At 41.1% G+C, this 14335-nt stretch overlaps 1 protein-coding gene across 1 annotated transcript; it reads left to right on the top strand.

Moving 5' to 3' along the window:
• The first annotated feature begins 10812 nt into the window (after positions 1-10812).
• On the top strand, positions 10813-12015 carry LOC145403957 (uncharacterized). The gene has a single exon (XM_080275559.1). It carries the CDS (start codon positions 10813-10815, stop codon positions 12013-12015), a length of 1203 nt encoding a protein of 400 aa, XP_080131685.1.
• The last annotated feature ends 2320 nt before the right edge of the window (positions 12016-14335 follow it).

The raw sequence follows: 14335 nt of genomic DNA, 5'->3' as shown, positions 1-14335 counted from the left end.
TTTTTTTTTTTTTTTCTTTCTTTCTTTTTAGCTGCCCTTATAATGCCAGATTGCATTTTTGTGTGTTTGTCTATCATTGTTTACAATATTCTAAGGATTTTTGTGCCATAAATTAGTCTTGTGTGATCTAAATAATTTTCTCCATGAGCTTTATTGTTTGTCCAGTACAGCAGTGTTGTCTGATGTAATTAATGTACTGGATGCGTGTTCACTATACTGGTATGCAGTGTAGCTGTTAGACAGTTAGTTTTCTAAATCCTTCACGTAGCATCTGACCTTTCTTGGATCGGTGATATCCCACTTTGTCTTTGTTCTTAGAGAAGATTAATAATTTCAGTAGGCTAACCTGTCATTGGCAGTTTGACTCATAGATGCTTAACAGTTTTTGCACTGAAGCTTATCTGACCTCACTTAGGCTAAAGCTAGCTTCTACAGTGTTGGTGCAGACTAGAGGTTAGGGAGTGGTTAAGCATGGCATTATAGTTTATTTGGGAAGAGTTGACCTGTAACTTGTACATGCTGTCTTGTAATGGGTTGATGAATGGAACATATTATATTTTCTCCAGCAGTGACCCTGCCTAGTATGATTGAACTCAGTTTGTATGAAAGCTTAAATGATTGTTAAGGTTTGAGATGCACAGAGCCATGGTAGAACTATGTTCCATTATGGAGTGTCTGTAGTCTGTCATATTTGTGCCACTTTAGCCTCTCGGGAAGTTGGGCATGCAAATGATATGAACAAGATAGGTACTAGTAGGTGTTCTTTAGCAGGCATCGCTTTTCACCAAGAACATTAACAAGCCGTTTTTCCTTCCCTTATTACATGACTGTATGCTGTAGGCCTAGGGCCTATACCATATATGGTACATTCGTGGGGTTTCTGTATAGTTCTGTCAAAGAAAGACTTTGAATGCTGAAATCTATATTAACCCGCCGCATGCCAGTGCCGTTTTAATACGGTCTGACATAATTCCGCGGACAGTGCCAGTGCCGTTTTAATACGGTCTGACATAATTCCGCGGACAGTGCCAGTGCCAGTGCCGTTTTAAAACGGTTTGACAATAAAAAAGTTCACTGTGACCGCATTTTTCAAGATTCGCGGGTAAAAATTGGCAGGCATGTATGGTAACTGTTCCTCTGCCATCCCCTAGGCTGTCAAGGCCATACACTCACTCGCTCCCCCCCATCACACTCGCTCTGCCTCACTCTGCCTGTGTGCCTCACCCAGTGCTGTACATAGTGAAGGCATTTTGTAAATATTTTCACATAAGTGTAAGCTGTAAATATTTTCTTGTAAATGTAAGGACTATATAGTGAAGTCAAGTTGTAAATACCTTCTTGTAAGTGCCAGGACTGCACATAATGAAGTCAGGTTGTACCTGTCTTCAAGTAGGTGTAAGATAATGCATTCACAGTGAGAAAGACACGCAAATTGTGATAGTTGTTGGAGTAATAAGTAATCAGAAAAATGTACTGAAGATTGCTATACCTTCCCAGCATAAATACCTGAGTATACCTTACATAGAAAACGGCTTTCACCTACATGGTGAGCGTGAGAGAGCAGCTATACTTGTATACGAGTATGCAGGACTCTATAAAACCCATTTCTGAGCTTCGGTGAGCATTTTAATGGTGAAATTCATTGTTTTTTAATCAGAATCTATCATTTTAGCAAAAACAGAAAGAAAAAAAATCGAAAAATGGCCGGCACAGAGGCGACCCATAGGGCTAAAAATAGCTGGCACGCAGCAGGTTAACCTTTGCACTAACAGGGGTGGTGACCATCATCCACTCACTTGATGTAGTGCTGCCTAATTCTTCTTTAGCCTTTATCATCCTTTTTCTGTGCCTGCCCTCCTCTCTTCCAATTTCTCCCATCTATCCTGTCACTTCTTATTGCTTTTGTTTCCTTTGCAGATGGCTTTACATTGAGTGACAAGCCAAATGGTTTCCTGTAAGCCAAGAAACCATTTACAACGCTGGGTGGTAACCATATAACCAAACCATATGTGCTCCCTACGTGTCAACAAGTGGGTTGTTGGAGGGTTGGTGCCCCTCCCCATAAAACAAATAACTCAAAGTCAAATGGCCATCCATTATGGGATTATGGCGTTTGGCAATAAATAGATAGGTAGACTAAATGGGGATGATGCACATCTAGCCAAAATTTTGATATTCCAAATATTGTCCTCATAGGGGATGTTTTTCTCAGGATTTTTACCTGTTGTGGACTTGATGCATTATATTCTGTGCCAGTTCTTTCAAACTAGCATATGGATTTTTTTTTTTTTTTTTTTTTCTTTTTTTTATAAATATATTCCACACACTGAAAGCCCAATACCTGGCAATGATTCCTGTCTAGTCAGAATTTTGATATTACAATATTATTACCCATATTTTCTTGATTTTTTTTTTTTTTTTTTTTACCAGTTCTGGACATGTTCAGAGTCAGATTTCAGTAACTAGGCCTACTGAATACCCAGTGATGATGTCCTTCTAGTCAGAATTAATATTTCATATATTGACCATATAGTGGATGTTTTTCTTGTGATTTTAACATCCATTCTGGACTTGATTTTCAAAATTCTGGATTGATATATTTGATAGTTTAACCATAGCTACATAGGCTATATCTAGGTGGGAAATTTGAAGCATGCTTCTTGTGGTTTGACATTTTCTTATTTACCCAAGCTTATCAGCAAATTGTCCTTTCATTTATGTACATTACTTGCCCATCTCTGCTTTCCTAAATGTTGTGTTCGCTGTAATTGTTTTCTCAGACTTTTGCTGTTGCGGGCACATTCTGGTACAATACAGTATTATCGGTTTATTCAGACTACCCTGCATCACTTGAGATGCAGCAGTCATCAGGCTAAAAGCAGTCTTGATTACCATATTTTAGTGTGGGTTGTAGTGCCACCTTTAGGCCACTCAGCACTAACAGGACAAGTGGTTTTTTGTAGCCCCTGAAACATCATAAACTAATTGGATGCCAGGTGGTGTAGTGGGTTAAGGTTATGATTTACATCTGAGAGGTGGTTGATGTTTACTGGACTGATTGGTAGATAGAGAGCCCATGTGATCTTAGGTACAGAAGATAGCTGTTACTGGTATTTAAGCCAGTAGCTACTGTTTGACTTTGTTCAGCCATGAGAGCTTGAAAGTCAGTTTGTTATTAAAACATTTCATTATTTATTTATTTTTTTATTTTTTTATTTTTTTTCCAGCCCGATAGGAAAACATAAGTTCTTTGTAAAGAGGGTACCAGTAACAAAGTATTACCGTACAGCAGGAGTACTAAGTCCGGATTTTCAATTTTTTTTTTTTTTTTTTTTTTTTTTTTTTAAATAAGTAAAATGCCAATAAAATCCATCCTATACTGTGGATCACTTTACTTTGAATAAGAGAGGTAGGTAGATCCTTGGAGAACATACCGGTACCACAAAAATTTGAAGAAAAACAATGAATATAAACCTGAGTTCTAGATTTTTGAACAAGTGGTCTCAGTTACCCCAGGCATGGGGCAATTAAGACCACAACTAAAAAAACTTCATTTTCAAGTAAAAGGGAGGTACCTTTCATCATCATACTTGCTGTACTGTACTATAATGTAAACACAAACTCGGCAAACAAGTCTACAACTTAGGACACAATAAGTCCACCACTGATGTTACATTAAGCCTACCACTTAGATAACAAGAAAAAACTTCCTTGTCAAATGAAATTACATGTCCTTTCATCATCATATTTGCTGTGTTGTACTGTAGTATTAACACAACCACGTGCACATTAAGTCCACTACTTAGCTAGCCCACAAAACTTGGCACACAGTAAGTCCCTGATATGTATAATTTGTTACAACTTTATTCTTAATCGCATCATTAATTTTCACCCTCCGCACAATTCTGTCGACAGTTATAACATCCTCGTCATCAGTCTCTGGCAGCAAACTCTCATCCCTTTTCTGTCCAACTCTCTAATGCAAGAGTTAACCATTACTCCCAGTCTTTCATTTATGCAACAGGTCAGCTCTGGAACTGTCTACCTCTCCCTGTATTTCCTGCTTCCTATGATCTCCAGTCTTTCAAACGCAGTGTGTCCAGGCATCTCAAAATGATCGGATCTTGAATTTGGCTCTCTATTGTATTTTGTTTTTCTCTTGGAGGGAACTGTTACTGCGGGCTCATGGCCTTGGTTCCTTCTTCCTCGCATAAAAAAAAAAAAAAAAAAACTTGAAGGCCACACAACCCAGTTTACACTTATTTGTCTTAGTGTTGTTTGTTTTTAAGTTTGTCTCATCAATTGATGATATTGGCCGGAGGTACTCCACTGACACTGTCTTGCAGATTTGGAAAGTACAGTACTGTACTTTTAAAGGTAATTTTCTGAGACAGCTGCACGTTTCCTGCTTATATTCAGACACATCCGGTGCGTCAGTATATTTGAGTGCCTGCTAAGAAACCCACATGCCTAGTCTTCTCCTTGTAAATTGTCCTTAAACTGTTCGACATGTCTGTGTTGACGATCCAAGTGGTCTTTTACAAATTTCCGTAGGTGGAACATATCAAACGGAAGACCAAAATCCCCAAGAGCAGCAATGTTTTGAGCAATAGACTCCTTTTCAGACTGCAGCAGGGATGTCTTCTGTCCTACTGTACCAGGTTTCTTAGATCTCCCTGACACTGTCTATCTGTCTATCTATCTGTCTATTGCCAGATGCCTTAATCCCATACAGGGTGGCCACAAACAAATCCCCTCCATGTCGCCCTGTCCCCCGCCATTTCACTGCCCTGCTCCCAGCTCACACCCCTCTCCCTCATATATCTCTCCACTCCATCCTTCCATCTCATCCTTGACCTCCCCCTCCACCTCACTCACATACACTCTCCTCGTCAGTCTCTCTCTCTCTTCATGCTCTCCTCATGGCCAAACCACCTCAGTGTGTTTCTCCTAATGCTTCCTATCACATCCACATCCACACCACAACGCTTCTTCACATCCTCATTTGTCAGTCTCTCTCTCCATGTGACTCCACATGCTCCTCTCAAATAACTCATTTCCAATGCTTTCACTCTTGACTTGTGTCCCTCCAACAAGGTCCAAGCTTCACTTCCATACACTAGATTTGGTATCACAATACTGTCATGTAGTAACTATTTCACTTCCATGTCTCCCTGACATGACTTGTTGTAATGATGTCTTGGGGATACAAAACTTCTTGGCTGCCTGACACTGGCTCATTCCATCCCTTACTGCAGTAACAGCCCGTGTCATGGTCTCAGGAATGTATTGGACTTGGGGATGTCATTTTTTTCATATAATGAAGCACCATTCAGAAACAAACAGAAAGTACATAAGTTAAGCAATGGTCTCAAATACCTCTGTATGATGGTCTCAGTTACCCCATGTTATATCAACATTAATATGGAGTAAACATTAAAATCGATCATAATCAAATTGGCTGTATACATGCATGGAATATAGGGCTACTGGTACATACCACTTGAATATGGACTGGCCGAGGGATACAGCTTGGCTACAGCACACCTTAGCATTCACAGTTGAAATTTCCTGTCATCTTGATACAAAATCATTATCAGGATTTAGGGGTTCTTTGGGATGAGTGGAATAATGTGCTTTACATATATTAATAGTACATACCATACCCACATAACCACACCAACAGCATCTTAAATTTATTCATTCTTCCTAGGAATCATCTTTAACTGTCTTAAGGTGATCTTAATTACCCTCGGTGGTCTCAGTAGCCCTGCTCTACAATAGATACCTATATGATAACTTGGAGAAAAATGATAGCTACCTTATTGTACATTATGATGGTTTCATTTGAAAGTTTAATTCTTATTGTATTTCATTACCCTGATTAATTCAGTGTTTGTTATTCACTTTAAGAAATTGTTAAACACAGAAAATGAAAGTAATGCTAGTATAAGTGGCTGGGGAATGGCTGGGAGGAGGAGGGAGATGAGAAGTGAGGGAGAGATCATTAGGTTGGAAGTGGTGGAAGCAATGAAGGAAGTCAAAATAGGGAAAACCCCAGGAATAGATGGAGTGTGTGGTGAAAAGCTGAAACACAGAGGAGAGATAGTAGTAGAATGGATACGGGAGATGTGCAGATTGACCTGGGAGGAAGGTAGAGTCCTGAAGGATTGGAAGTCAGGTCTAGTTATTCCCCTGCACAAAAGAAAAGGGGATAAAAAAGTGTGTGGTAATCATAGGGGCATTTGTCTTCTTAGCATAATAGGGAATGTATATGTTAGGATGGTTATTGACAGAGTTTAGAGTAATTATATAGTTGGAGAAGAACTGGGAGGTTTCAGGAAGGGAAGAGGTTATGTAGATCATAAATTCATCCCAAGATGTTTGGTGGAAAAGTTTCTAAAGAAGGGAAAGAAATTATATGCTGCCTTCATACATTTGGAGAAAGCATATTACAGAATGGATAGACAAGGAATGTGGAAGATCTTAAAAATATATAAGGTAAATGGGAATCTGTTGAATGCCTTGAAGAGCCTTGAAGAGTAGGGTATATATGGGAGTGTTAGGGCTGCAGTGCATGTAGGTGGTGAACTGAATTAATTTTTCTATTTGAATGTTGGATTGAAACAGGGATGTGTCACATCCCCATGGCTGTTCAGTTTGTATGTAGATGGGGTTATAAAAGAGATAGCCTACAAGGTAGGGCAGTGGATGTAGGAGCAGCCCTAATGAGAGAGGGTAGTGTTTGGAAACATACTTTTGCGTTGTTTGCAGATGATACTGAATTGTTAAGTGAGGATGAAGGGGAAATGCAAAGTTTGGTGAATGAATCTGGGAGATTATGTAAGAAATGAAATCTAATGTGTTGGTAGGGAAGAGTAAAGTTATGGTCTGTGAGAGAAATGAAGTTATTGAATGCACAATAAGGCTTGATGGTGGGGAACTGGAAAATGTGAGTGCAGTAAATACAACAGGAAGGAAAGGTTGCTGGTTCATTGAAAGCAGTGATAATAAATGGGAAATGATCTGGAAAGTAAAAAAGTCGCTATATGACGGTACAGCCCTGTATTGTAGTCCTCACTCTGACATATGGAAGAGAAGCTTGGACTTTGTTGGAAGGACACAATTCAAGAGTGAGAGCAGTGGAAATGAATTATTTGAGAGGAGTGAGTGGAGTTACATGGAGAGACAGACTGACAAATGAGGAAGTGAAGGAGTGATGTGGTGGGGATGTGATGTGATAGAAAACATTAGGAGAAATATACCGGTATTGAGGTGGTTTGGCCATGTGGAGAGGATGGAGAGTGAGAGACTAACTTGGAGAGTAAATGTGAGTTAGGTGGAGGGTGGGAGAGGGAGGGGGAGGGGGAGGGGGAGACTAAGGATGAGATGGAGGGATGGAGTGGAGAGGTACACGAGAGAAGGGATGTAAGTTGGAAGGAGGGCAGTGAAATATCGGGGGAAAGGGTGACATGGAGACGATTTTGTTTGTGGCCACCCCTTGCTTGATTGAGGCGTCTGGCTGTAGATAGATGGATAGTTATTCGTGTTCTTCCTCAGTGAATAAAAGGTATTTATGTTCATCAGTAAAATATAAAGCTGATGTAGCTACTTACAAAGTCTTTAGCACAGAAACTTAAGTACCATAGACTAATTGATAATGATAGCTCCATCAAAACACCTGAGTAATGGACAGAAATTTCCAGTTGTAGCATATTGTACACCAATCAATGATGGCCTTGCTTTGTACACATGGCTTTGTATTGTCTTGATTTATTTATTTATTTATAATTATTGTTATTTTTTTCTCTTGCACTTCTACCAGGGAAATAGGTTATTCTGCCAGCCCTTAACCCCTTCATTCAGGTGATATCTTTTTCATTTTGTTCTTGTTACTGGTAGCTATCTTCAGTTTCTTCAAATTTGGAGGCTTCAAACTTAAGAGGTTATACAGTACCGTACTTAGCCATCATTAACCATTTCACTACTGTGGGGCTTCCCTAAGCTGAAGAAAATCTATTACAATAGTATTGTCGTTGTTTTTATTGGAACCCTAGGCTCATCTGGACTTGAACACAGTGGACCATAGGAAATTGTCTACTTGAACTGGGCATTCGTAAAGATCTTTTGTTGAGGCTGCAGTAAAGCATTGTCTGTTGTGATAGTGTGGTGCATGAGGTGAGAAGTATGTTGTGATGTAAGGAGTTACATTGCAGTGAGGGCATTGTGGATTCTCTGAGTTGTATTTTGTGTTAGTACCATACTGAACCAGGTGGCAGCATTGTAGTCTGGGTAGGTATACTCATGTCCCTGGACAAGGTTCTGTAGTATCTGAGGGGTTAATGTCTGGTGGTGGTTCTTGGAAGATGCTTTTTGGGTGGCTATGGTGGATAACGTATGGTACCGGTATGTGTTTACAAAGTGTAGTGTTAAGTGGAGATAGAGGGGACATTATTCATTCTGTGTTTTGTTGGAAAATTGCCTTTTTTTTATTTGTTTATGGTGGATGATGATGCAACATTACATTACATGGATGAGATGTGTAGTAGCAAAAATGCATTAAGTATTACATCATTTAGAAAGGGTAGAGGTTGTGTAGATCAGATATTCATTCTTAGATCTTTAGTGGAAAAGTTTCTAGAGAAGGGAAAGAAGTTGTATGCGGCTTTCATGGATTTGGAGAAAGCATATGACAGGGTGGATAGACAAGGATTGTGGAAAGTGTTAAGAATATATGGAGTAGATGGGAAGTTGTTGAATGCTGTGAAGAGTATGTACGATGGTGCGAAGGCTGCAGTGCTTGTGGATGGTGAACTAAGTGAATTTTTCTCTTTGAAAGTTGGGTTGAAACAGGGATGTGTCATGTCTCCATGGTTGTTCAATCTGTACATGGATGGGGTAATAAAAGAGGTACAAGGTAGGGTAGTGGATGTTGTAGTGGCCCTGGTGAGAGACGATAGTGTTTGGAAACTCCCTGTACTGTTGTTTGCAGATGATACTGTGTTGTTGAGTGAAGACGAAGGGGAGCTGCAAGGCTTGATGGATGAGTTTGGGAGAGTGTGTAAGAAATGGAATCTAAAGGTGAATGTAGGGATGAGTAAAGTGATGGTCTTTGAGAGGGGTGAAGTCAGTCAATGTACAGCGAGGTTGGATGGTGAGGAATTGGAATATGTGAGTACGTTTAAGTACTTGGGTAGTGTGATGAGTAAGGATGGAGGTTTGGAGGGTGAAGTGCTTGAAAGGGTACAGCAGGGAAGAAAGGTTGCTGATTCTTTGAAAGCAGTAATAAGAAACAGGGAAGTGAGCATGGAAGTGAAAAAGTTACATGACAGTATTGTGATACCAACTCTAACGTATGGAAGTGAAGCTTGGACGTTGCTGGAAGGACACAAGTCAAGAGTGAGAGCAGTGGAAATGAGTTATTTAAGAGGAGCCTGTGGAGTCACATGGAGAGACAGGCTGACGAATGAGGATGTGAAGGAGCGTTGTGGTGTGGATGTGGATGTGATAGGAAGCGTTGTGAGGAACACACTGAGGTGGTTTGGCCTGTGGAAAGAATGGAGGGTGAAAGACTGACGAAGAGAGTGTATGTGAGTGAGGTGGAGGGGGAGGCCAAGGATGAGATGGAGGGATGGGGTGGAGAGGTATATGAGAGAGGGGGGTGTAAGTTGGGAGCAGGGCAGTGAAATGGCGGGGGACAGGGCGACTTGGAGGCGATTTGTTTGTGGCCACCCCAAATGGGATTGAGGGGTCTGGCAATAGATAGATAGATAGATTACATCATTGGGCTGGAGATACTATATTAAATGTTTAAGACTATGCTAGACTACCTCATAGCTCCTACATCTCAAATGGAGTATTAGAGCTTGGCTAATGTCATTACCATAGATTAATTGTTGTACTGTATTTTGTTGTCATTACGAGAAAGTAATTGTTGTACTGTATTTTGTTGTTGCAGGTGCGTGATGGTGCCGATGGGTCAGTTCCAGGATGTCCCAGGTGCCAGCAGAGAGCGGTGGTGGTGGTGGTAAGGTGCCACCACACAATGTGGTGGTGTACGTGGCAGGGGAGGGGGGTGGGCAGGTGGGGCCAGGAGGTCCGCAACACCGGGCCATGATCACCCCTCACCCAGTCAAACCCACCAACCCACACATGGTCAATGGATTTAGGGTGGCCACCCCTCTCCACCAACAGCAACAGCAGCAGCAGGCCAACTACAGCATGCAGATGAATGATAGCCTTCAGCAACAACAGTTCCTCATGAATAAAGTGAATGGATTGGAAGGAGGCAACAACTGCTTCCCAGCAAACCATGGATCACAACAGCTGCAGTACCTGCCTGGTGGCAACTTTGTTACCACAGTCACTGTGCATGCCTCTGAGCAGTCACAGCAGGTGCAACAGCAACATACAAGAGCTGGTAACCAACCTCAGCAGCAGCCACAACAGCAACAACAACAACAGTTACAGGCACAGCAGCAGCAACAGCAACAACAGCTTCAAACACAACACCTACAAAACCAAGGGAACATGATGAATAACTGTACAATGAATGGTTATGTACAAAATGGAGTCATGATGCAAGTTAATAACCCCAACATCAGTAATAATAATAATAATAATAATAATAGTAGTAGTAGTGGTAGTAATAATCATGCCTTGGCTTGTGGTCCTCAGATAATGAATAGTCAGATGGTGACCAGTAATAACTGCAGCAATACAGGCATGGTGAATAATACTAGTACTAATAACACCACCACCAACAGTAGTAATAACAATAATAATAATACCAACAGCAACAACACCAGTAACATGGTAGTTGCTCGTCCGAGAACTAGCTCCCGTTGTGATTCTGTTAGATCAGAAACAGCTGAATCAAGCTGTAGTAGTTTAAGTTCTGACAGTCAGGTGGAACACAACCAGCAACACCACCTCCAACAACAACAACAACAACAGCAGCAGCAGCAGCAACAGGCAAATAACCAGTTCAGTAACAACCAACCATACCAAGTAAGCCTCATGAACAACTCACAGTACATGAACAGCCACATGAACCCAAACAACTACAATAACTATCCAAATTATATGGCATGTCAATCTACCGGTGGCAATAATGTAAGTGGAATGAATCAAACTGGGGTGTACAACAATCAAAACATTGTCCAAGCCTTCCATCAAGTGAACACAGTGCAACATGTTCAAATGCAAGGGGGACAGTTACAGATAATGCAACAGCAGTATCAGTATGTGCATGGCCAGAACATGAATGTGATGCAACAAGGACAAGGAGTTTGTATGAATAATATGAACAATATGCCACGGCCGTGCGTGATGCCAGCAGCAGCAGCACCAGCACCAGCACCAGCACCAGCAGGGATGGTTCAGGGACAAGGGACCAATGCAATGCATGGCCAGGTCATGCAGGGGCAGAACACGTGTGTTCATAATGTTAATATGATGCAAGCCCCAGGGATGAACATGGTGGGACAGCCAAATATGAATGCCATGCAGTGTCAGGGTATGGTGCAGGGACAACAGATGAACATAGCACAGCAACAGTGTGGTAACGTGAATGTCATGGGAGGGCAGTATCATATGGGTCACGGGTATGGTGTGATGGGACAAGCAAATGCTGTGATGCCGGCACAGCCTGGTACTCACTGTGGTGGTATGATGGCTACACAAGGCCATCAACAGCAGCAGCCACAACAACAACCAAAACAAAAACAGAAACCACAGGAGCAACAAATAGTGGGTGGAAATATGCCAGATCAGCAGCAGCAACAGCAAGCAGTGATGATGAGTGGTAACATGGCGATGGTTCCTGCTGGTGGGAAGATGGCAGGTGGCACCATGGGCCATACCAACGTGATGGGTGCTGGTGTTGGTTCCATGTGTGGCCCAGCACCCACTGCATTGCCACCCATCCCTGCTGACAACAAAAACTTCATGCTAGTTGTGCCCTTTGGCTGGAGAAGAGAAATTGACAGTGGCCAAGTTGTCTACATCAGGTAAGTAATAACTGGCTATATCTAAATATATCAGATTATAATTTGTCATATAATGGATTAATGCAAGCAAGGTTTTTCATTCAAAGTCAAGAAGCTCTGTTATGGAATACTGTACTTGATGAATAGCTATATTTGTGGGCTGGGAATTGCACTTGATAGTTCTGTATTACTAGTATAACCTTTTCACTCTAACCTAATCTAAAGTTACGATCTCTCAATCTTGAGTACTGAGGTGTAGTAAAAGATTTACTCGTAGAATGATGCCAGTCGCAAAGAAGTGCCTTGAAAAGAATGTTGTCATAGCATTGTCTTTCTCTGCTGTTGAACTGTATGAAATAAGCTGCAATAGGACAATAATCTGGGCCAGGTTACAGTGAAAGAAGTACAGTACGGTATAGTTGCCTTGTACAGGGGTGAGGCTGTAATGACATGTGAGCAATATAGGTAGAGCTATGCTTGCAATTCAAAAGTTGCCCATTAAAGTGCAACGACACGATAGTTAGCTCAATCATAGTACTTTCTGTTCTTAGTAGCATTTGTTGGTTTGATACATTAGATCTAAGGCACATGTAAGATGATGCAAATATTTTTACCTTCCTGTTGATGAACAGTAATAAGTTAAATGGTAAACATTAGAGCAGCTTGGGTTGGTTTCATGATCGATGGTAATAATATGAATCAGAACTGTAGATTTTATTTTTTGGGGGGGAAATTTTAAAAAGTTGGAGTGATAAAGTTCATAATGGTTAGTTTGTGATAGATAAGGTGTATATTGGATGTTTTTTTCATTAGTATTTAGTTAATGCATGAATTAGACATATGGATGTAATTGATATTTAATGTACAAGTTATACCTTGTTTACCCATGAAGCTGACTTGTAGAAGAAAATTATGTTTACCCGGTATTGATTCATGGGTATGGACCAGTTGAAAACTAATATGCTGTTATAGTAGTTCAGAACAGTTTAATAATTGGGCCTCATAAACTGCAGTAGGCTTAGCTCATAGCCTGGGCTCATAATGAATTTTGATATGTGTTAAACTGTTGAGAAGCCAAATGATGTACCGTACTTAGTAAAGCAGTCAGAATGTTGTGCAAAAATATAATTAGGCCTATAGTAACTAGAGTAGCCTAATTATCGGTGTATTTATTATCCTAACAGTACCGGTAATGAATGATAAATTTTGAAGTGCTACCATATCAACTCCGTTAAAGTCCCAAACCTATACAGAAATATATTTCAGTTATACATCCACCTGACTTCATCCAGCCTGATCATGTGCGGGGTTAGTATTCCCCCTCCCCACTGAAAATCTTTAGCATGTTACCGGGACGTTGTTAATAGTTTACTGATATACTGGTAATGCTGGTCATGTGATCTGTGGCCAAGGCGTCCTTTACCAGAGCCTTGTCCTTGTGCTTAGAAAATGAAGTGTGTATATTTATATGATATAGACCTGGATTGCGTGTTGTGCAATGGGATAAGATTGAGACTTCTAGACTGTCAGCGGTATTAATTTAAACATCATCTTCCACTTCCTCCCCCTCCTAATCATCATCATCATCATAGGCTGTTATGGTACCGTACAACTCAGTCATATACGGTACCCATTTCTCCACAGTTATTTGTATCTTCATTCATACTACCAGTATATACTGGTAGGCTACCAAGGTAGGCCTACTCCCTGTTTAACATACCTTATAAGCATTTGCCCTTCGTCCCACTTATCAGCAGACCTCTTTACTTACTGACCATCCATTCATTCAGTGAATGTTGACTGTACACGTAGTCTGTATAGTCGGTTTATTTTTTTATCTGATGGAACTGGTCAACTCTCAGAACTTGAATTTGAAATTGTGGTAGAATGAAATCCAGTTAGTTATAGTTATGAGGCAGGGATGAATCTCTTTGGTAAATAGTCAAAGCAGCCTGCCAGTCTGACCCACTTGGCCATCTTCCGAAGGGGGTCAAGTATTTTTATCAAGGTACAAAAACGCCCTAGCTCCTATGATGGCGGGGGGGGGGGGGCGGTAGCACAGTGGTAGCGCGCTGGACTTGTGATCGGGGGATTGCAAGTTCGAGCCTCGCCCGGGCTGCCGTGCCGGGAGGGGTAGCTCCCTCCTGTAACCCTAGCGGGGCTATATAGTCCAATACAGGGCTTAGCTCGGGGGAACTCCATTTCTCCCATTTTCCTATGATGGCGGTTGTAGGGTGGGGAGTAAGTTGGTGGACTGTGATGGCCTTAGTTTTGAGTTGGGAATGAGTCTTCTCGTTACTAAAGCACGTTTGATCTCTTAGAAAAGTCTAAGTTTTTGAAAGCTG

Source organism: Coenobita brevimanus, chromosome 62 (genome assembly GCF_032717465.1).
Source record: "Coenobita brevimanus isolate Jiangsu-jjx chromosome 62, ASM3271746v2, whole genome shotgun sequence".
Taxonomy (NCBI): domain Eukaryota; kingdom Metazoa; phylum Arthropoda; class Malacostraca; order Decapoda; family Coenobitidae; genus Coenobita; species Coenobita brevimanus.
This window is presented reverse-complemented; position numbering and strand designations above follow the sequence as displayed.